Here is a 24,428-nt window from a genome sequence, read left to right as displayed (position 1 = left end):
CCATGTGATTTAAGCAGGTTGCATGGGTCTGTTAATTATGGTAAAGATCTTCCCATTTAAATTATCATTACACCAAGGAAAACAATTTTAAAAGATAGAGAAGCTTTTTATTTAGGAGAAGGGAGAAAAAATAATTTATTTCTTCCTCTTAATTAACAAAGGGGCGGAGCCAAGATGGTGGAGTAGAAGGAAGGACTTACTCTATCTCTCCCCTCATAATCATAAAATGCCTGTAAACAATGACTCTGAACAAATTCTAGAGCAGGAAAATCCACAAAATGACAGTGAAACAGATTTCTAGTCCGGGACAGCCTGGAAGGCTGATAGGAAAGGTCTGTCACATCAGACTTGGAGCAGAGCACAACCCAACCTGAACCACACAGTAGGGACAGGACTGGGGCAGGCTTCAGGGCGAGGAATCACAGGCAGCAGCTGTGATTCCCAGTGCACAAACGCCAAAGACAACTTCAGAGGTCAATAAGAGAGCTCTTTCACCTGGGTGAGAGGCAAGCATGTTTCGCTCTGGCCCCAGGGCAGCAGCAGCCATTGTGGCAGCAGCGTCCACTTTTGTAGCCCTCAGCTTTAGTCTAAAGACCCTGGGGGAATTGAGCTCCTGATCTGGGTTTCAGCCCTGAGTGGAGGTCCTGGGGTGAGGAGGAGCGCTGGTGCTGGGTGGTGGCTGTGGAGAGGGAATCCTACTCCCAGTTCCAGGGCGGAAAAGAGTGCTTGCATTACCTAGAGACCAGAGTGCAGGCCAAGAGAGGAGTAAACTCTCCCTTGATTGTGCCACTTTGGAGGAACTGAGAACTTACATGTCCCTAGAGATATCTCAAAGAATAGTTGCACAAAACCTCTGAAGTCTAGGATAGTACGCCCTCCACTTGACAAAAGGACTCAAAAGTCAAGTAACTGACTAGGAAAATGCCCCCAAAAGGGAAAAAAATAAGACTACAGAAGGTTACTTTCTTGGTGAACAGATATTTTCTTCCATCCTCTTGGATGAGGAAGCAGAAAACGTACCATCAGAGAAAGACAACAAAGTCAAGGTTTCTACATCCAGAACATCCAAAAAAAAAAATAGGCAGTGGTCTCGGGCCACGGAAGAGCTCAAAAAGAATTTTGAAAATCAAGTAAGAGAGGTGGAGGAAAAATTGGGAAGAGAAATGAGAGCGATGCAGGAAAATCATGAAGAGCAAGTCAACAGCTTGCTAACGGAGACCCAAAGAAATGCTGAAGAAAATAACACCTTTAAAAATAGACTAACCCAAATGGCAAAAGAGATCCAAATAGCCAATGAGAAGAATGCTTTCAAAAGCAGAATTGGTCAAATGGATAAAGAGGTTCAAAAGCTGACTGAAGAAAATAGTTCTTTAAAAATTAGAATGGAGCAGATGGAAGCTGATGACTTTATAAGAAACCAAGAAATTACAAAACAAAGCCAAAAGAATGAAAAAATGGAAGACAGTGTGAAATATCTCATTGGAAAAACAACTGACCTGGAAAATAGATCCTGGAGAGATAATTTAAAAATTATTGATCTACCTGAAAACCATGATCAAAAAAAGAGCCCAGACATCATCTTTCAAGAAGTTATCAAAGAAAACTGCCCTGATATTCTAGAACCAGAGGGTAAAACAGAAATGGAAAGAATTCATTCATCACCTCCTGAAAGAGATACCATAAGGAAAACTCCTGGGAATATAGTAGCCAAATTCTAGAGTTCCCAGGTCAAGGAGAAAATATTACAGCAACCAGAAAGAAATAATTCAGGTATTGTGGAAATACAATCAGGATAACACAGGATTTAGCAGCTTCTGCCGTAAGAAGTTGAAGGAATTGGAATATGATATTCCAGAGGTCAAAGGAGATAGGGTTAAAACCAAGAATCACCTACCCAGAAAAACTGAGTATAATACTTCAGGGGGGGAAAATGGAATTTCAATGAAGTAGAGGATTTCCAAGCATTCTTGTTGTGAAGACCAGAGCTGAATAGAAAATTTAACTTTCAAATACAAGAATCAAGAGAAACATGAAAAGGTAAACAGGAAAGAGAAGCCTTAAGGAACTCATTATAGTTGAAGTGTTTACATTCCTGCTTGAAAAGATGTTATTTGTAATGCATGAGACCTTTTTCAGTATTAGGGTAGTTGGAGGGAATATATATGTAGGCATGTATGAGTATGTATGTATGTTTTATACATGTGTAGATATATATGGACATGAGTGTATGTGTGTATGTATACGTATATGTATATATATACACATACATGTACATAAAGGACATAGGGTGAGCTGAATATGAAGGGAGAATACGTAAAAAAATTAAATTTACTATTGAATGGAATGTACTAGGAATAAAAGAAAGGGAGAGGTAGAATGTAGCAGATTATCTCACATAAAAAGAGGAAGAAAGCTTTTACAATGGAGGGGAATAAGGGGGAGATGAAAGAAAATAATTGAATCTTGCTCTCATAGGATTTGGCGTAAGGAGGGAATAACACACCCACAATTTGGTATGGAAATCTATTTTACCCTGTAGGAAGGGGATAGGAGAGGGAAGATAATACAGGGGATGGCACATTGGAGAAAGGAATAATCAGAAGCAAACACTATTGTGGGAGTACAGGTCAAGGGAAAGAATGGAATAAATTGAGGGCATGATAGGATAGAGGGAAATGTGGCTAGTCTTTTACAACATAACTATTATGGAAGTACTTTGCATTGTTACACATATATGACCTATATTGAATTGCTTGTTTTCTCAATGAGGGTGGGGAGGGAGGGAGAGAATATGGAACTCAAAGCTTTAAGAATGATTGTTAAAAATTGTTCTAGCATGCAACTGGGAATTAAGATATACAGGCAATGGAGCATAGAAATGTATTTTGCTCTTCAGGAAAATCGAGTTGAAGGGGGATGGAAGAAGGGTGGGTGATGAAAGTGAGGACAGACTGGAGGAAAGGGTGGATGGGGTGCATGCTGTCCTGGGGTGGGCGATGGGGAGAGATAGGGAGAAAATTTTGAATTCCAATTCTTGTGGAAGTGAATGTTGAGAACTGAAAAAACAAATAATTAAAAACAAAAGAATTAATGAAAAGCATTTCTTTATTGCCTACCATGTTCCAAATACTGTGCTGAGCATCAGGATATAAGTACAAAATGTAGATAATCATTTTTTCTTAAGGATTTTATATTCTAATGAGGGCAGGGAAGGGAACAAGCATTGATTAAATGCCTACCCTGTGCCAGGCGCTGTGCTGAATTCTTTAAAACTAATAATCTCATTTGGTCTTAATGGCATCCGTAGGAGGTAGGTACAATAATTATTCTCATTTTACATACGAGGAAGCTGAAGCAGCCATCAATTAAGTGACATGTCCAGGGTCACATAGCTAGTAAGTGACTGAGTTGGAATTTGAACTTCTGACACCTGTGTTGTAGCCACACTATTGCCTAGTTGCCTAGGGTATATAACACACTCACACGCACATGCATATGGACATGTGCGCGCATGCAGTGACCAGGGAAGGATATCATGGTCTGTGAAATAACAAAGATGTTGAGTGAATCAATAAAGTATTAGTAATACAACCTTTCTAGGTTTGTTAATGATAATGGTGATTTCATTACAGTTCTTAGAAAAAAGGTGATTATACATGTGGTGGAATGTAGCGGTGGGGAAATTACCATAAGCTAGTAATAGTCTTTAGTGATATGGTTTGGAGAGTGAAGCAGCAAGAGGAGCAGGGTGGCATAGAAAAGGAAGCCTAAGGATTCATACTGATGAATAATGGATTTCGTAACTTTTAGCTGTATTTTAAACTTGGTTGTACTTGTGTAGATAAATTTTTATTTTTGTCAGTTTTACACTTCTTTCAATATTGTCCTGCTTTCTCCTGCATTCAGCATTTGGAAGAAGGACATGGCTCAACAGTAGCTGCTCACTACAATGAACTTCAGGAAGTTGGCCTGGAGAAACGAAGCCAGAGTCGTATTTTTTACCTTCGAAACTTTAATAATTGGATGAAGAGTGTCCTCATTGGTATGAGTATCATATTTTTATTATATTTATGTGTCTTATTTATCTTTCTCTGGCATAATTGGTTGTTGAGCAAACACTTTGGTATAGTTAAAAAAATGGGTATAGTTAAAAATTAAGAAAGTTTTTGTGTATTCACATCTGAAGATGAACTTTCCAGAAGGACCAGTGATTTCTCTTAGGACTTAAGTTTTAAGTCTGAGAAGGGATTAATAGAAACTTAATTGATAGTGAGATGTTAGAGAGGGAAAAAGATTAGTTAATATTAAGCCCCTGGCCTCTGAAAAGGAGATGTAAACATGTGTTTACATTTATTGACTGATGTTCTTTATATGTATTTGTTCGTAGCAGAGAAAGCATGTATTTAAATCTCCATCTAGCAGTTGAGTTAAATTTCTAGAGCATAGACATTGCAATTACTTGAGCATCCTCTTCTATCAGCAGAGATATGGTAGGATTGAGGAGTGTTTGTCCCATAAATATTTTCCTTAGAGGCAGTGTTGTACTTGGTGATTGCTATCAGTACTCTGTACTTCAGGTACTCTATGAGTTAAACCTGCCGTTGTGGACTAGCCAACAGAACCTTTTATAGGGGTTCGGGGACTTGATGTCTGGTGTTAGAACAAAAAACAGCCAGTTAAAACTTTGCAAAATCTCATTCACTGGCATAACAGTTTCTATGAAAAAAATGCATTCTGAATGCCAGTCAATGTAGATAAAATGATAAATTGGAGACTGCTTGGATACTACCAAGAAAAAGGTCATTTGTAAATTTTGATCATTTGTATTCTACTCTTCCTTTTTCCCTGCAGTCTTCTATTACAAGTCAGACTAGCTGTCCCCTAAACTCCCTCCCAATTTTATAGTTCTATAATATTACTCTTAATTACTTTGTATTTTAGTCACTTGTATATATCCTTCCAGCTTCTCTATTTGCTTGGTTTAGGCTTTGTTTATATGATTGCCTTGATCAGCGTATTAACCTTTCATCAGTCTCTCTGCTTATTGGTCATACATTTAAGATTTTTTTTCCTGTGTCAGTTTCTGCTGTAGCATCAAGAAGATAGCTAGTGAAAACTTTGTAGAAAGTTATTCTCTGTAATATTCTTGGAATTCTGAAGTTAAGCTATTCCTGGTGCTCAAGTGACAGCTTTTTTTTTTCCCTCCAGCTATTCCTATAACCTCAGTGACAGTTTTTTCTCTGCACCTGCCATTGTAATCTCAATTCTAATTATGTCTGTATTTTGAGTAGGGCTCTCTTTCTCAACCTTTCTCATTTTTTGTAAAGCTATTGAGATTCATTCATAGCTTAGTTTTTAATATGTAATGTTTATAAAATTAATGAGACTATTTGAAAATAAACAAATTTATAGTGCCCTTTAGTCTGAATTATTACCATCTTTATAGTATATAGGAAAATTATAAAGAAAAAAGTGACCTTTTTTTTAACCCTCTAGTCATTATGCCTTTCCCCCACTTATTACCCTTTGAGATAGAAAAACTAATAAATAGAAACATCCATTGTCAGCCACATTTGACAGTGTATACAATATTCCGTTTTGTTAATCCATCCCCTATGATAAATGGGAGTGCTAAACCCCATTATCTGTTCCCTGGACCCTTAACTAGTTTTTTAGTTATTGAGAGTTCAGTTCCTTTTAGCTTATATTTGCATTCTTGCTATGTATACTCTTCTGTTTTTGTTTATTTTGTTTCTCATTTTATACAGATCTTTCCATGTTTCTTTGAATTCTTTGGGCTTTTTTTTCCCTTTTTGGATGTGACCTGTGACTTTATTAATGTAGGGAACTTCCTTTGAGGAAAAGCCATCTACTAATGCAAATTAGCACCTGCTCACTATTTTTTATAGTCTTGCTCAGTTTATGGGGGCATTGAGAAGTTTAAGTGACTTCCCACATTCACACAGTGTGTTTCCGGGCTGAGATTTGCACTCAGGTCGGTCCTCTTGATTCTGCTGTCTTATTAACTCTTTATTATGCTACACTGCCTCTTCTTGTTTCTTACTCCAAAATAATATTCCATTATATTCCTATGCTTTTCAGTTTTTCCCCCAGTCTATAGATACCCATTTTGGGTCTATTCCTTTGCTACCACAAACAATGCTGCTGTGAAAATGTTGGTAAAGTTGGCATATTTTGGACCTTTGTTTCTGTCAATTCAACTTCCTTAAGTTATAAGCCTAGTAGTAGGATCTCTGGGTTGAAGGTTATGAACAGTTTATTTGCTTTTTTTCATAATCCTGAATTGATAATCTATAATAGGCTTCACTAGACTGCCAAAGAGATCCATGACACAAAAAAGAGTTAAGAATCCCTGTTCAGGCATGAACTTTTGTACCATTTTTTGTCATCTTTGATGGTTTGATAGTTTTTGTTTCTTGTAGTATTTGGAATGTGTAGAAAATTAGTAGGTTCCTTTTAGTCTGAAATTTCTGTGACATAAACTCCTTAATCTTTATAATTTTAAAAGATAAGTTTGAAACATGATTTTGCCCTATGATCCTATAGTTAGCAGAAACCCAGAAGCAATTGGCTCAGTGGAACAAAGTTAAGCCCAGAGAGGTTTAAGTGACTTCCCCAAAGTCCCAAAGATAGTGAGTGGAACTAGGATTTGAACCCAGGGCCTCCAGGTCCATATACAGTGTTATTTTTAAGGTACTTCGATGCCTATAAATCATATAACATACCACCTCTGTGAGGTGGGCTGTACAGATGTTACATATCACCCTCATATAGAAAAACAAACAGGCCCATATTATTATGACTTCCCAGTGGCCCACAGATTTGAAGTTGAAGTTTTGATTTCTCATAAAATCATTAGCCTCCATCTGTTCCATTCTAATTTTTGAAAGAACTATTTTCTTCAGTGAGCTTTTGAATCTCCTTTTCCATTTGGCTAATTCTGCTTTTGAAAGCATTCTTCTCCTCATTGGCTTCTTGAACCTCCTTTGCCAATTGAGTTAGCCTATTTTTCAGGGTGTTATTTTCTTCAGCATTTTTTTGGGTCTCCTTTAGCAGGATGCTGATCTGCTGTTCATACTTTGCTTGCATGTCTTTCATTGCTCTTCCCAGTTTTTCTTCCACCTCTCTAACATAATTTTCAAAATTTTCTGAGCTCTTTTTGAGCTTTTCCATGGTCTGATCCCATTGAGTGGGCTGGGATACAGAAGCCCTGACTTCCGTGTCTTTCCCTGATGGTGAGCACCGTTCTTCCTCATCAGAAAGGAGGGGAGGAGAAACCTGTTCACCAAGAAAGTAACCCTCTATAGTCTTGGTTTTTTTCCCTTTTCTGGGCATTTTCCCAGCCAGTGACTTGACGTCTGAATATTCTCCTCACACCCACCTCACCTCCAGATCCTCCCAGCCAGCGCTTGGGGTCTGAGACTCAAATGCTGCTTCCCAGCCTCAGGGCTTTGGGCAGGGGCAGGGCTGCTATTCAGTGTGAGATCAAGTTCAGCTGCCCGGGTAGGGGCAGGGCCGCCTCACGGGCTTAGTTCCCTCAGGGGGTTTATGAAGAGACCTTCAATGATGGATCCGGGCTCCTGCCTGCTTGGGGATCCCCGGTCTGCACCCACCTCTGCTGGTGCCTCCCGAGGGGGCCTGAGTCATAGGGGCTCCCCACTCCCCTCTCGACCCGCCGAAGAGACCCTCTCACTGACCCTTGTCACCTGTGGGTGGAGGGACCCGCGCGGCTGCTGGAGATTCTGTCCCTGAAGCCTGCTCAGATCTGCTTCTCTCGGCGCAGCCCCACCGAGGCAGGGTTGGGCTCTGCTCCGCATCCACAGCGCGAAGAACCTTTTGCGAGAGGTTTTCAGGCTCTCTGGAACAGAAATCTTGTCCGCTCCGCTGTTCTATGGCTTCTCCTGCTCCCTTTATTGGCAGCTCTTTTCTACAGATATTTCATGGGCTGTGGGTTCAGAGCTAGCGTATTTGTGTGTTTCTACTCTGCCATCTTGGCTCCCTAGTGAAGTTGAAGTTTTGAAACTGGGACTCGGGCTAAAAGATTCTGTCTCTTATCCAGAGGTCTTTCCATTATACCATAGTGCTATCCTTTATGTTATACAAAGCAGATGATTTTATCCTGAAGGTGGTGAGAAAGGAGAAATTAATTTGTGTGTAGTAATTTAGATAGAATTCAGTAGTACTGACCACTGCAGTTGTTCAAGAATGTTTATAGGTGTTAATATGGGTGTAATCACAATGTGATTAGTTCTGTGAACTTTGTGATTTGACAGTTATGAGAGGTTCTTATATGTGTTTTTTTCTTCAAGATCTTGATGTGGTAAAGACTTAAAAAAATTCCCAGTGAACTCTTGAGGCAAAACGGCCTTCTATATTCAGAGAAAGAATTATGGAATTTGATTGGAAAATGAAGCAGACCATTTTCTTTTGTATTATGTTTTGTTTTGTTTTATGATTTCTCCCATTCATTTTAATTCTTCTTTGCAACATGACTAAGATGAAAATATATTTAATAGGAATGTATGTGTAGAACCTATATAAAATTGTATGCCGTCTCAGGGAGGGAATGAGGAAGGAGAGGGAGGGAGGGGAAAGAAGTCTGAGATATATGGAAGTGATTGTAGAATACTGAAAACAAATAAAATAATTTATTTTAAAAAAAAGGTCTTGATGTAGTTTTAATTAGACTGTGTCACTTTTTGATTAATCCTTGAAGTTTTTGTTAGGTTTCATTCTGTTCCCAAGAGACTCCTACTCTCAAGAGACTGTTAATGTATGAGAGTATCAGTGGGAAAAATCTTATTTCCTTTGAAAAATAAGACTTAAAAATTCAAACTTAACAGTGAAGTCATGACTGTTTTGCTTTACAAAAGACTGGGTTGAAGAAGAAGTTAGTTAAGTATTAAAATAGCTTTGGGAACAAAAGATTTAAACACAATTTATGAATTACTAGTTCTTCCCTCACTTTGGGGAATAAAAATGATCATTTAACACATGAGGATTTGAGATATATATATATAATTGAAGAGAACTGTAAGACAGTTTTTTTATTAACACTCTTCTGTAAGAGCATGCTAAACACATGATTTTTAATTGTCCCATTTAGGGACAACTTCATTTTTGTAGTTTTGAATTTATTTTTAAGTTGCCAATTAAACGTTTAATAATACATATTTCTTGTTGAGTGAAGGTTATTGGAGCAACAACCTGTGTTTTGGCTAAAGTTAAAAGTTTTCTTTGTTTTTTTGTCTTTCAGGGGAATTTTTAGAAAAAGTGCGACAGAAAAAGAAACGTGATATCACTGTGTTGGACCTGGGATGTGGGAAAGGTGGAGATTTGCTCAAGTGGAAAAAAGGCAAAATTAGCAAACTAGTTTGTACTGGTAAGAAGAAATAAATTGTTTTAGGAACAGCCATTTATGCTGAGTCAGGTAACTGGAAATGATGCAGGGACCTTATAATTAAAATATAATTAAAATATTAAGGCATGAATCCCAGAGACCAAGTTTCAGTGAGGCTCTAATTAATACACTAAGGCTTTAGTGATGTTTTTAAAGTAAGGTATTGAAAAAGTAATGAATTTTCCTGTTGCGGGCCATTTATGTTTTTCTGATCTGAAACTGATCTTAGTCATAGCCAGATGTGTTGTAAACACATGCCTTTGGTCACAAGAGAGATGATGTAAATAATGAAGAAGTTGGAGATTAATTTAGCCTTTGCATTTTTATTTAATTAAACTTGTTAGCCTCTTACCAAGGTACCATACTAGACTCTGGTGATACAAAGACAAACTAATAGTTCCTGCTTACCTCTAAAGAGCTAGTATTTCTACTGAGAAAGGGAATACCTTACTTAATAAATGGAAGATCATTTGAGGGAGATACTACTAGTAACTTGGGGCCTGGGAAGATAAAAATTCAGAGAGGTAGAGATGAGAAGTATTGCATTCTAAACATGGAGGACAGACAGAAGCAGGAGATGAAGAAATGTATGTAGAAAGGTAGTTTGGAACCACATTGTGGAGGATCAGAAAGAACCAGGCTCAGGGGTTTGTATTTTAACAACACAGAGTTATAGAATCTTATGTTTTAGGAAGATCATTTTGATAATTTTGTGAAGAATTGTAATGGTAAGCAGAATATAATCGAAAATGGATATCTGTGAGAATGGGGTAATAAAAAATGTGCAGAGAATGTCTTGCTGGAATTCAAACCAGCACCCATGCTTTTCTCTTCAGCAAATTCCTATTTACTGTAACTTTGATTAGACTATAGTCTTTGAAACCAAGACTCACCTTTTCTGTTGATTCTTTTTAGTCTTTAAATAGTAACCTTTGCCTCTTAAAAACTTTTTTTCCCTTGTTAAAAAACAGTCAACTAATAGGTGCCTTTGCATCAGAATGAAGGCTTTTCCCTCTTTATTTTGAAAGAAGTAGAATTGATTTTGTACCTAAGTTATATTATATGCCAAGAATTTACAGTTAAGATTACTGTTTGAGATTTGTATCATAACTCTGCTTCTGCATCTTGCTATCATCCTGTGTTTTGGTCTGTAATAACTTTTAATTGGAAGCTTTTCTGTGTAGATATTGCTGATGTTTCCCTCCAACAGTGTCAGCAGCGCTATGCTGACATGAAAAATCACTGTCGTGACCACGAGTACATTTTCAGTGCAGAGTTTGTAACTGCAGACAGCTCAAAGGTATTGTTTTCTTGTTTTATGTGTTGTCCCAACACTGGAATTGATTTTTAGTATTTTTAAGTTTTGTCAATAATTTTAATCTCAAGTGAATTGTATTTTAGTTTTTATATTTTTTGAAGATTTTTTTTGCCACGATCATACCTATTTTAAACTTGAAATTCTTTAAAAGGGGAAGTTAGCAGTGACAGAATAATTACCATTCAGTGGTTATTTTGTAAGCTGCTGATATTTATCATCTCATGTAGAACCTTGGTTGGACATTACTTCCAAGTTGTTTGGTCTGAGCAAGATAGTGGGAGGGTTGTTGTTGTGCTTGTCCCTTCTTCTTGAAGAGGACCATGACATCAAGGTGACATGACTTGCAGTTGACTTTGATTTGAGTGAGGGAGGGCTGTGCAAGGTCACCAACCTCACTTTCTTCTCCTGAGCCATCTGGGTCCAGTGACCTGATATTCATCAGGACCGCTGGGGATTGCCCAGGATGTAATATGAGACTCTGGTCCTTTCAGACTATGGTCTTATCACATTCTCACTTTGAGTGAGATACACCCATTCAATGTGTAGGCTTCTTTAAGTAGTTACTCAAGGGATGGCCCCTTTAATAAAATAAAAACTCAAACTGGGAGGGGAAGACCCTCAGGGTTCCTGGGTAAAAGAGAAACAATTACTATTTAGTAATTACATTCACTCTGTGCTAGGTGAGTGGGGACTTGTTGTCCGGTCTATGAGCTCCAGAGTGAATTGGGTTTTAAGACTTGATCTTTGATCAAGAAATGTAGCCAGTAAACCCAAAGGAAAAAAGGCAGCTTCTGGCCATGGAGTGTATCTAGTGGGAGGGTTAGAATCTGTAGACAGGAATGCCTCTATAACGTCCTGAGCCAGAGGTTCATCTATCATTTGCTTCAGGATTTCCAGTGAGGAAGACAGCCCATCTAATCTCAGAATTGTTTTCATTAGTAGAAGTTATTTCTTAAATCTCCCCCAAATGTGCCTTATTTCTGCCCATTCTGGATCAATCAGAGCAAGGTCTTATTCTATTCTTTTCCAAGTGATAACTATTTGAAAGATTTCTTTTTATTTTCTTTTGGAGTTTTCTCAGTGTGATCATCCCTAGTTCCTTCATCTGATATTCATGTGCCATGCACTTAAGACTCATCCCTATCTTGATTGTTTGTTCAGTAAACATTAAGATGCCTATTTGTAAGGTACTGTGATCCCCCTCCACTGGATGCTTTCCAGCTTATTTAATATCCTTTCCAATAGAATGATTCTAAGAGTCTCTTCTTGCCCCCCTAAATAGAGTTTGGAATCGAAATGTTTTACCTAACCAAAGAAAAATAAAGTTTACCTCATTAACAGTTTATCTTCTAAAATGTTAATTTTCCTAGTATCTTCCCATATTGTTGCAATACTTTATTTAATTTTTATTTGTTAAGTTCTTTGGAAAGCTTTTGAAATTTTATACCTTTTTAGACTCTGAAATTTTGTTTTCAACTTGGAGGAAGTTTTCTATCTAGGCTTTTATAATTTGAATTCTTAACTTGTTTGAATTGGTTTCAGGAACTCTTGACTGATAAATTTCGTGATCCAGAGATGTGCTTTGACATTTGCAGTTGTCAGTTTGTATATCATTATTCATTTGAGACTTATGAACAGGCTGATATGATGCTCAGAAATGCTTGTGAGAAACTTTGCCCTGGAGGATATTTTATTGGTACTACACCAAATAGCTTTGAGCTCATGTAAGTATTTTTTTGTACTGTGATAGTTTGTGAAATGTTGAGAATGTGTATACTTTAAAAAATGTTATTTTCAGCATGATTTTCTGTTAATGTACTGGCATATTAAGGTCTTGCAAATGAAATATACTCATTGATCTAGTTAAAGGCATTAGTTAAATAAGTTAATTAGATCTTTTTTGAGAATATGTGCTTAGAATAGTTAGGTGTTGAGCCTTGACTTGCTGATTTTAAAGAGCAGCATAATTTGCAGAATATCAATATAGGAAATTGATTAGAAATGTGAGATTGTTTAATATTTTTGGTTTTATTGATGTATTCTAACATTTCCTTGCTTATTTGATTTGCCAAATTTCATGCACTTGCCTAGTCATGTGGAATGCACAGCAAGGAATATGATTACATATTCCTTAATATATAATGATGATCAACTGTGAAAGACTTATCTACTCTGATCAATACAGTGATTCACGACAATTCCAGAGGACTCATGATGAGAAAATGCCAACCACTTCTAATGAGAAAATTGATGGAACTCTTGAGTGCAAATTGCAGCATAGTTTTCTTTTTTACTTTTTGCTAATTTTTTTTTTGGTAATATGGCTAATGTAGGCTTTATGTTTTACCTGATATCACATGTATAATTAATATATCATTTGCCTTCTCAGTAGGTAGGAGAGGGGAGCAGAGGGAGGGAGGGAGAGAATCTGGAACTCAAAATTTTAAAAAGGAAAACAATGTTAAAAAATAAATAATACAATAATAAAAAACAAAAACTGCCTAGATTTCTTAGATTCAGGGGGCAAATTGGAAATAGAAAGGACTACCAGTCACCTCCTGAAAGAAACCCCCAGGAACCTTATAGCCAAACTATAGAGCTTCCAGTTTAAAAAAATGCAAACAGCCAGAAAAAAAGAATTTGGCCACAGAAGAACCACAATCAGATGACATGATTAAACAACTGCCAGCCTTAGAGTGAAAAACAGCATAACCAGTAAAACTGAACCTAAGACTGCTTTGTGCTTAGTTCTACTGTAGCTGACCTTCAGCTTCATTTCTATTGAGTACCTTCCCTGTACTTTTCTTTGTGTTTTCTATTTCTCTCCTGCTTTTATTTTTGTGTTCTCATCGTAAAAAGAAAAAGAACAACTATCTAGAAAGCACTTGTAACTATTCAGTTTGCATGTTGAGTTCAATGAAGGAAGAACTTGTTTTAAGTATTTTGAAAGCTGAGGATATGCCAAATGGTGTTAAGTTTCCCCAATTTGTAAGATACTCTGTGACTTCCCATGAACTGCATATTATTTTTATTAGCGCATATTTGTTAGTTCATGAAAAGTAGTATAATGGACAGTTGGACTTGGAGTCAGAAACACTTGGTTTCAACTCTTCTAACACTTGATAACTGTGTGTCTGGACAAGTCACTTAGCTTTTTGTAGAGATTGTAGATCTGGGACTGAAAATGACCTCAGGTACCATCTAGTTCTATTTTCTGATTTTACAGATGGAGAAGCAAAGGTTTGGAGAGGTTGTAACTTTTAGAATACAAGCTCATTTTGAATTGGGAGGTTTCAGTCTTTGTACTTTGTATCCCCCAAACCTGCACATAGTAGGAACTTTGTTGATTGATTCTCACATGTCACACTGGTAATGTCAGAGGTGAATTTGAACATGTCTTCTGATTCTAGAGCCAGATTCTTCCTCCCTCCCCCCTGCTTATTGAACTGCACTTTCTGAGCATGTTTTTCCTCTTTTGTAATAAGAATCATCAACAAGAATTAATTAAGTATGGTGTCCTTGGCACTCTTTTGCCTATTGGGGATTACAAAGAAAAGAATTAAGTAATCCTTGCACTCAGGAAACTTATTTTCTATAGAAGATAATTTGTACACATATAAAAAAATGAGTATGAGGTAATTTTTGTGGATAAGCATCATAACCTGAAGACACCAGGAAAGACTCCATCTATAGGGACACATCTGAGCTGAGCTTTGAGAAACAAGGAGGAATAGGTGACTAACGAGTGCTTCCTAAGCACAGGTAATATAGAGATGGAGATGAGGAACTATTGAGTGGCTATAGAGTGTGTGATGGGTGGTGTGTAATAATAGTTAGGAAATGCATGCTGGAGCCAGGTTGTGAAAGGCTTTCAGTGCTAAATAGGAACTTGAGTCTAACTCTAGAGGAAATAGGGAAAGGGAATCACGCAGATTTCTTGAGCAGGGGGAGAACATATTCACACTTGTACCTCTCGAGAAAATTACTTCATATCTGTGGAGGATGAAATGAAAAGAGAAGAGTTAAAATGGGGAGAGCAGTTAGTGTTCTACTGTAATGTCCCACATAAGAGGTGATGAGAGCCTGAACGAAGGGTGTTGTCCAAGTGTAGTGGCAGCAATGGATGTGAGAAATATTAGACGTGAGAAGTCTTGGCAGCGGATTGGATATATGGGGTGATTGTGAAGTGGAGGATGATTGGTGGGTGTTGTGAACATGGGCAACTGGAAGTAAAGTAGTAATTACTTTCTGTAATACCTTTCTCACACAGTTGTTGTGAGGCTCAAATTAAGCTGTGTCCTTTTAAAAGAAGGTACTTTGTAAACTTTAATGTTATTTTTAGACAAATTGTATCATAACATTAATTCTGTCGTGATGAAAGGAAACTAAGGCTCAGAGAAGTTAAAGGACTTGCCAGAGGTCACACAGCAGAGACAGGATTTCAGCCCAGATCTTCTTGATTTCAAATTTGTTATTTGTTCTAAAAACACTATCTTACCGAGGATGTGGTTTAATAAAGAAAGTATACTTGGATACTGGAAGCAGATATTGTCTTAAGTTTTATTTTCTCCTATTGAATTTTCCATAATAATCACAGATTTCCAAATGATCTTGCCAAAGCTGGTGCCTTTTTTAATGTCCTCTTTGACACTTAATACTGTTGACCACCTAATTGATTTGCAAATGTTAACAAGTGTGCAGGATGTGGTGCTAGACTCCTATATTAGATAGAAATAAACATATATTACAGTCTTTGATGTCAAAAGTTTAAAATCTTATCAGGAAGACAAGTTGTAGATTTGTGAACAATGTATAATAGTGCGAGGGTACAATGAATTGCCTAATTACAATTTCAATTGAATTGTATAAAAGTGCTGTAGTAATTCAGTTCTGAGAATATGTCATGGAGAAGAAAGGGGTTTGTTTCTAATTTTAAAGAATAATTTACTATTTAAAGAATAGGTCTGATAGTCTGAGAGAATAGTATATTCTAGGCAAAGGCAAAAGCAGTGACTTTAAAGGACAAGATATGATCCCAAGATAAAGGGAATCATCTTGAGTTTTTTCTTGATTGAGAATACTAGGTTAATTATTAATATAGCTAGAATATTAGCTTTCTTTATGTGGATATAGTTTTGTCCTATTACTGGGGCTTAGGAATTATCAACCTTTTCATGTGGTAGGAACTTACCTTCTCCATCACTGGTCACCTGTGGGGGAGATCTTTTCCTGATGCCTCTTTAGAATATAGCTCCATGTAGGAAGTGTTATAAAACAGTGGTTATGTATACTTGAAATGATACAACACTTATGGTATAATTATGAGTTATTTGGTTTTGCCAGGCCTAGAGGCCTGTGTGGGCTACCCGAGTCTTCTTACCTCACCTCTGAGGTCTTCGGTTGGCCAAAACCGGATGCTCATATGAGAGAAATGTCGTTCCAGAGTCCAACAAGGGTTGAGCTTTATTTCAGGGTCTCGGTTACAAGTGCAGGGGGATCTTCCTTAGGATGAAGAGGGGGAGATTTCCTAAGGAGGCTAGGATCTTAAGGGATTGGAAGTAGAAGTACAAGCGGGGAGAGAGGGGGAGGGGAGAGAAGGAGAAGAGGAAAAGCGGAGCTTACTGTCCTCTTGGCTCCTCACGTGCTAAGAGCGCTTTCAGGCTTCCTCAATCCTACTTAACCTTCAGCCGCATAGTTTGCATCTGAATACCATGCTGTTAGGTAACTAGGTGTGCCCAGATCCGGGACAATCTCGAGGGCGGGGAGATCTCTCTCCCATCATGTTTCTCACGGGAAGAGGCAGAATTACTCGAGATAGCTCGGTTCACCTCGATTCCCAGCCATTTCCTGGGGGGGTCTCGTGAGAGCTCTAAGATTTAGAAGCTCCCACCTTTACCCGCCCGAGACTGTCCACACGGAATTGAGCTTCCAATCCCAACAGGTTTTGTGATCTTATTTCACAATCGAGTTATTTAGTTTTGTGATCTCACTTCACAACCTAATTTATCCTTTATAGTATTGTTTCTATGTCCCATGCTTCAAATACTGAACTGAAAACAAACTTTTGTGACCTGCCTATTTATATGAATTGTTTATGTACAGAACTGGAGGTTATAGTGGCATTCTGCCTGTAGATCAAATAGAGGAGAGATTGACGCCATTTCTACCTGGCATTATTACCTCTCTTTTCTCTCTATTTTTAATGGTAATAAAGTTACTCTTCAACTATGTTGTCTCTGAAAGTAGCACAGAACCAGCATATACAAAACTAATCAAATTGTTGGCTTTTTTTCAGATTCAGTATTTTCAAGTGAATGATTAGAATAAATTTATTGATTTAATTTTTACCCTTTTTGATAACTTACAGAAAACGACTTGAGGCCTCAGAAACAGAATCATTTGGAAATGAAGTCTACACTGTAAAGTTTCAGAAAAAGGGAGAATATCCTTTATTTGGATGCAAATATGATTTCAACTTGGAAGGTGTTGTGGATGTTCCAGAATTTTTGGTTTATTTTCCTTTGCTGATTGAGTAAGACTTTCATAATTTATCCTTTTCTATTCTCTTAACTGCCTTAAGTGGGTGAGGGAGTATGGGTAACAATACTATTTGTATTCAACCAGTGTTGGGAAAAAAATGTCTCTAATGAGGAGTATAGCCTTATAAATAGAAAAGTAACTATTTACCCATTACTGGTACCACGAGGTTTATGATGCCTTGCTCTTTTGCTTTTCTTTGGCTTCCTAAAATTAAATTAGCAGCCATTTATCAGTTGCCTACATTGTGACAGAATACTGTGCTAGGTGCTTAGGGAGATACAAATAAAATTAAGCATGGTCTGTGAAGCTTACAGTCTAGCAAGGAAAATGTCACATGTACAGATTATGTTATACTCCACACTATCTATGCAGTAACTAATTCAGAAGAGACTATAATAAGGACAACATAGATGTACAAAGTATGAGAGTAGAGAAAGAAAGGATAGTTTCTGACTGGGGAACTCAGTGAAGGTTTCATGGAGTAGGTAATGTTTGGGATGGGCTTGAAGGATATAAAGGGCAGATGGGGGCAGGAGAGGTGTCATTCCAGACAGAGGGAATGGTATGGATAAAGGCATAAAAGGCATGATACATAGTGTTAGTAGATCGTTTGACTGCTAGTTAAATGGAAATGTGGAATAATGGAAGGGAATCTGAAAGAAATTTGGAGAGGTAGAAAGTAATAACCAGGTTAGGGGAGGGGGAGGTTAAATGGCAGAATAAGAAAATTAAATTTTATTTAGTGGACAGTAGAGAAATAGGGGAGCAACATAATCTGTGCTATGAAGACAGGTAGTTTGAAGTATGAATCTTTAGATAAGAAATTGGGTTGGGAGCTTTCGGCTTTTTTCTCAAGCTCGGTGCCAGGATCTGCTACTTCAGTCGCATCTCAGAAACAAGATGATGAAAGTCGGAGTCAGCGGATTTGGCTGTATTAGGCACCTGGAGACCAGGGCTGCATTCACCTCAGGTGGAGTAGACATTGTGGCCATCAATGACCCCTTAATTGACCTCAACTACATGGTTTATATGTTTCAATATGACTGTACTCATGACAAGTTCAAGGGCACAGTCAAGGCTGAGAATGGGAAGCTGGTGATCAATGGAAAAGCCATTACCATCTTCCAGGAGAGGGATCCCACCAATATCAAATGGGGAGATGCTGGAGCTGAGTATGTTGTAGAGTCCGCTGGAGTCTTTACCACCATGGAAAAGGCTGGGGCTCACTTGAAGGTTGAAGCCAAGAAGGTCATCATCTCTGCCCTTTGGCTGATGCCCCAATGTTCGTGATGGGAGTGAACCATGAGAAATATGATAATTCCCTTAAGATTGTCAGTAATGCTTCCTGCACTACCATCTGCTTAGTCCTCTTGGCCAAGGTCATTCATGACAACTTTGGCATTGTGGAAGGACTCATGATTACAGTCCATGCCATTACTGCTACCCAGAAGATAGTAGATAGCCTCTCTGGTAAGCTGTGGTGTGATGGATGTGGTGCTGCCCAAAACATCATCCCTGCTTCCAGTGGTGCTGCTAAGGCTGTAGACAAGGTCATACCTGAGCTGAATGGGAAGCTCATAGGCATGGCCTTCCGTGTTCCTACTTCAAACGTATCTGTTGTGGATCTGACCTACCGCCTGGAGAAACCTGCCAAATATGATGATATCAAGAAAGTGGTGAAGCAGACATCAGAGGGACCCTTGAAGGGCATCTTGGGCTACACAGAGGACCAGGTTGTATCCTGTAACTTTAACAGCAACACCTACTCTTCCACCTTTGATGCTGGTGCTGGTATTGCCCTCAATGACCACTTTGTCGAGTTCATTTCTTGATATGACAATGAGTATGGTTACAGCAACCATGTAGTGGACCTCATGATCTACATGGCCTCCAAGGAGTAAAGTGGAAAGCTATGAATCTTCATCCCCAGTCAAAAAAGGAGTTCCACCACTGGGAAGCCTACATTCCTAACTTATGTTCCTGTACTGGGGATACCATGTCCCATTCACATCCTTGTCCCAATACAGCCCTGTAATAGTGGGGAGAAGCCTATAGTCCTGTAGTGTACCACCAATAAAGTCACCACATTCAGTGCAAAAAAAAAAAAAAGAAATTGGGAAAGTAATTTGAGAGTCTGTTTTGATAAAGTTAGTATAAGAGCAGGGAGTCTACTAGCTTGGGTAGTAGATGGTAAGGAAACTAGATAGTGGGAACTGGTGGCATCATGGATAGAGCCATTGTCTCTGAAGTTGGCAAAATGTGATTTCAAATCCAGCCTCAGACGCTGAACTAGCTTTATGACCCTGTTCATGTCACTTGAAGTCTGCCCCCACTTCCTTGTCTGTGTGATGGAAATATTAACAGCTATTTCTCAGGATTGGCCTGAGGATAAAATGAGTTAATATTTGTCAAACACTTCATAGATCTTAAAGTACTGCCTATATAAGTGCTAGCTATTCTAATTAGAAAAAGTTGCTTCAGTTTTGGGGAAAAAAGATAACTAAAATGTTCCATGAAAGTAGAGGGAGGTCAAGAATATAGTCTTATTTCCAAACTCGTGGGAAGTATGCTAGTTTGAATTTAATTTAGTTGTACTTTGTACTGCTTACTGTTGTAAAATTTCTCATGAAATTATGATTTGACTAGTAGGAAAGCTAATCTTAATACAGTAGAGATTCTGATTTTCTTATTTTATTTTTGTAACTAACAGCAACACTTCGTCATGAAAATTTCTTATGAAATCTTATCAGGTTAAGCTACCAGGCATTTTTTAAGCATCACTGTGCTAAATGCAAGGAATACAGAGAAAGGCAAAAACAAAAACAAAATCCAGTTCCTGTTCACATTCTAATGCATTTGACAACATGAAAACAACTATGTACAAATGAGGTACATAAATACATATATGATAAATTGGAGTACAAACAAGATATATATACACATGCATAAATATATACACAAACAGATAATCTCACAAGGAAGATACTAAGGTTAAGGAGGACTGGAAGAGACAGAAGTTGGGACTTAAGCTCAAAGTTGATGGAGACCTGAAAGGAAGGAGCCTGGAGATGAGGAGATAGAGGATCCTAGACATGATCATCTACCAGTAAGAATGCCTTGAATCGGTAGATGCAGTGTTTTGTGTGAAGAATATCAAGGACGAGTATGTGGAAAGTTGGGAGCATCTTAGATTATGAAGAGCTTTAAAAGCCAAACAAAGGATTTTGTGTCTGATCTGGGAGGTAATAGAGAGCCTTTGGAATTTATTGAATGGAGCAATAACATGGTCAGATGTATGTTTCAGTAAGATCAATTTGATAGCTAAGCAGAGGATGGTTTAGAATGAGGAGAGACTTGAGGCAGGGTAGGCTATTGCAGTAGTTAAAGTATGAGGTGATAAGGACCTGCACTAGGTGATGACAGTGTCAGGAGATAAGGGGCATATGTGTTAAGAAGGAAAAAAGGGATGGGACATTGCAACTTATTAGATGAAGGAGGGAAGATTAAAGAAAGTGAGGCGTTAACGATGACACCTAGGGTGTGAGTGTAGGTAACTGGAAGGATGGTGGTATTCTTGACAGTAATAGGGAAGTTAGGCAGAGGTCAGGCTTAGGTGGAAATATAATGAGTTTTGCTTTGGACATAGTGAATTTAAAGATATCTGTAGGACATCTACATCAGGATTTCTAATAGGCAATTTTAAGTATAAGATTGGAGGTCAGGAGACAGGTTGGGGTTGGACAAAGCATCTGAGAATCATCCACATAGAGATGATAATTGAAACCTTGGGAACTGAAGAGATCAATAAACAAATCAACATAGAGAGGGGCGAAAAAAAGAGGATCTGGGAAACACCCATGATTAATGTGTGTAGCCTGAGTGAGGATTCAACCATTAGGAAAACTAGGAGAGAGCACTGTCATTGAAACCTAGAGAGAAGTGATAGATCTGCTGGAGAAGATGGGATAGTGTGTACACATAGAAGAACCCATCTCTTCCTGTGAGACAGGGTTGAAGGAGAAGATAGTAGCCTACCAGCAGGGCTATGAGATGAGAAGAATTCCTTTGTGAATGGATTCATACTTTTTTTAGTAAAATATCAAGCAAAATTTTTGGAGGGGAAAGGAGAGCTAACCAATTTTAAAGAAGCATGAAAAGATTTAAAAAAGACACTGTGATAAATGGGAGAGTGACTTGATTAGTGAGTAAAAGGATTGCCTTGCTTCATTGAGGATTTAGTTGAAATTATTATGTAACATAAATCTGTAGTGGACCCAGTCAGAAAGATTGGTTTTGTGATTTCTCTCTAGTTTTGTTTAGTACAACATAAGAGCAAAGACAGGATGATGGGAGTGATCCAGAGCTGAGACTAGTTAGGGCAAGATTGGCGATAGGTTGAAAAGTCAAGGGACTTGAGAGAAAACAACAGCTTAGAGTTGAACTGGTTTAGGAAGGAGTCAAGATAGGGAAAGTGTAGCAGTGCAGAGAGGATGACTGGGGAAGAATTAAACAGTTGAGAGACTGCTGGTCATAGTGAGGATGAAGGACAGGTTTAAGGTTATGCAAGGCAGAAATAGAGGTGGAATGAGAACATATGATGATCAGGTAAAGGAATTACAGAGTTCATTAAAGTAGTGCTGGAAAGGTTGGGGTATGACTATTTTTGTGTAGCTGAGGTGGGCTGGATGGGAAATGAGCAATTGGAGGAGTTGAGGGAGTATTGGTATATATGTTGAAGTTCTCTAGTATAAATATAGGAGTTGGAGAGGAGAGAGACTATATTTACTGAAGAAGAAAAGTGTTCTGGAAGCCAACAGAATCTTTTTTTTTTTTTTGAACATTGTAATAATTTTATTTGCACAATAGTAAACAGATTCCCAAAAAAGGTTTTACTGATTTGTATCTCCAACAACAATATCTACCATTCCTGAAATATTGAATATTCCCATCTTTTGCCATTTTTAAAAATAATTTACAGGGTATTAGGCAAAGTTTCATGACTGTTTTGATTTTCACAAACTTTATGTGATTTGTAGCATTTTTTAAAAAATTTTTATTTTTCATTTTTAACAGTTTATAACATAAAATAATTCAAGCTTTTGGTCAGGTGATACTTCTTTTTAAAGCATTTACAATATGGACCACAAAAGAATTTTTTTTTTTAAACATTAACCGAGACACAAATAATATTTATGTTGCTAACTTCACAAGCTCTTGACCTAATTGTCTCCACAGTATTACTAAGAGTTAAAGGACCCTAACTTATTGTTGCTGATCTAAAGTTCTGTGCTTAATAGCTTAATTTTAGACTTAACTTCGGATGTTCCCCTACCAGTAATCTATAATTAGATCTGGTATTAAGCTTACAAACCTTTTGACTATAGGAAATTGCCACCAAGAGTAGGGACATTGCAGGGATATAATATCTCCCCAACTTCATGTCATTTCCAGGCAGGATTAGATTGTCCACTTGGATTCAGTCAGGCTTAAAGTCTGCCAGGTGTCAGTAGGGAAATTGAGTCAGGAGAATCCTACCTCAGCCCAGGCTGAACAGCCGCTCTCCCACCCTTCTCATGAGATCACCTTTGCAGTTCATACCAGCGTCTTCCAGACTTACTGGCATCATGGATTGGAGGCTCAGATCGCCTTTCTTGCTACCCATACCTGGAGTTAGACTCGGAAGAACAGTCACTTAATAGTTCCATAGCATCTAAAAAATGGCAAGTTCCAATATCCAGGTTTCAAATATGATTATAATTTCACTTTGGCTAAGGAACATCTTTTGAGGCAAGTCTTAAGTGGCTTACATACCTCTCTGTATACGTTCTAGTTCATAAAATCAAATTTACCATTAAAAGCTTAACTTTTCCATCAATGCCAAATTTTACCTGAGGTTACCTTCCTCTAGGAAATTTAGACTGAATTTCTTTTCCCCAAACTAAAGATGTCATTGATTTATTCTCAGTAATTAATTTAGTCACTTGTTTTAATACTAATTGCTTTTACCTCACTTTGTAACATGTCCAATTTTTCTCCTCATCGCTCCCCTCCCCCCGCTTCCTAATAACCTTGCATTCTGATTACTCCTTTCCTCAATGTACCCTCCCTTCTATCATACCCCACCCTTCCCTTATCCCCATCTTCTCTCTTTTCTGGTAGGGCAAGATAAATTTCTATACCCCATTCCCTGTAGTTCTTATTTCCTGATTATATGCATTAAAAATTCTCAGCATTCATTTCTAATACTTTGAATTCCAACTTCTCTCCCTCCCCGCCTCCTTCCCCAGCCCCACTGAGAAGAGAAGCAGTTCAATAAAGACTAAATATGTGTTCTTTTGCAAAAGACTTCCAATCATGTTGTGTAATACTAATTATATTGCCCTCTGTCTTACGCTATCCCCCCTTATTTTTTTCCCCACAAGTGACCTTGTCACTTCTCGAAAGTGTTTATTTCTAGTGACTCCTTTCTCTCATTTGCCCTCCCTTCTAACATTCTCCTCATCCCACTTGTCACCTCCTCTCCTACTTTGCTGTGGTGTGATATAAATTTTCTTCTCAAATTTAGTGAGTATGTTATTCCCTCCTTCAGCCACATGTGGAGAGAGTAGCTTCATTTTTCCCCTCCCCTTCTCCCTTTTCTCCTCCACTGAATAAAATTTTTCTTATCTCTTTTATGAGTTATAGCCTGCCCTGTTCCATTTCTCCCTTTCTCTTCCTGGAATTTTCCTCTTTCACCCCTTAATTTTTATTTTATTTTATTTTTTGTGTGTGTGGATATCATCTCTTCTGATATAACACATCCTGTACTCTGTGTGTGTGTGTGTGTGTGTGTGTGTGTGTGTGTGTGTGTACACACAATCTCTCCATCTACCCAAATACTGAGAAAAGATTCAAGAGTTAAAAATATTTTCTTTCCATATAATAATGTAAACAGTTCAGGTTTAGGAAGTGTTTTATGATTTTTCTTTCCTGTTTACCTTTTCATGCTTCTTTTGATTCTTGTCTTGGAAAGTCAGATTTTTCTATACAGATCTGGTCTTTTCCTCAATATGAATGATTGAAAGTCGTCTATATCATTGAATGACCATTTATTCCCTTGAAGTATTATACTCACATTTGCTGGGTAGGTGATTGTTGGTTTCAATCCCA

At 37.9% G+C, this 24,428-nt stretch overlaps 1 protein-coding gene across 4 annotated transcripts in view; it reads left to right on the top strand.

Moving 5' to 3' along the window:
- RNMT (RNA guanine-7 methyltransferase) overlaps positions 1-24,428 on the top strand; it is a 61,319-nt gene that overhangs the window by 22,537 nt on the left and 14,354 nt on the right. For all 4 annotated transcript variants that reach the window (XM_072604159.1, XM_072604160.1, XM_072604161.1 and 1 more), the window contains exons 3-7: positions 3,907-4,042; positions 9,278-9,403; positions 10,606-10,721; positions 12,282-12,463; positions 17,107-17,271. In XM_072604159.1, coding sequence (XP_072460260.1) covers positions 3,907-4,042; positions 9,278-9,403; positions 10,606-10,721; positions 12,282-12,463; positions 17,107-17,271 — 725 coding nt within the window. The remainder of the gene's footprint in view (positions 1-3,906; positions 4,043-9,277; positions 9,404-10,605; positions 10,722-12,281; positions 12,464-17,106; positions 17,272-24,428) is intronic.

This window comes from Notamacropus eugenii, chromosome 4, assembly GCF_028372415.1.
Source record: "Notamacropus eugenii isolate mMacEug1 chromosome 4, mMacEug1.pri_v2, whole genome shotgun sequence".
NCBI lineage: Eukaryota > Metazoa > Chordata > Mammalia > Diprotodontia > Macropodidae > Notamacropus > Notamacropus eugenii.
This window is presented reverse-complemented; position numbering and strand designations above follow the sequence as displayed.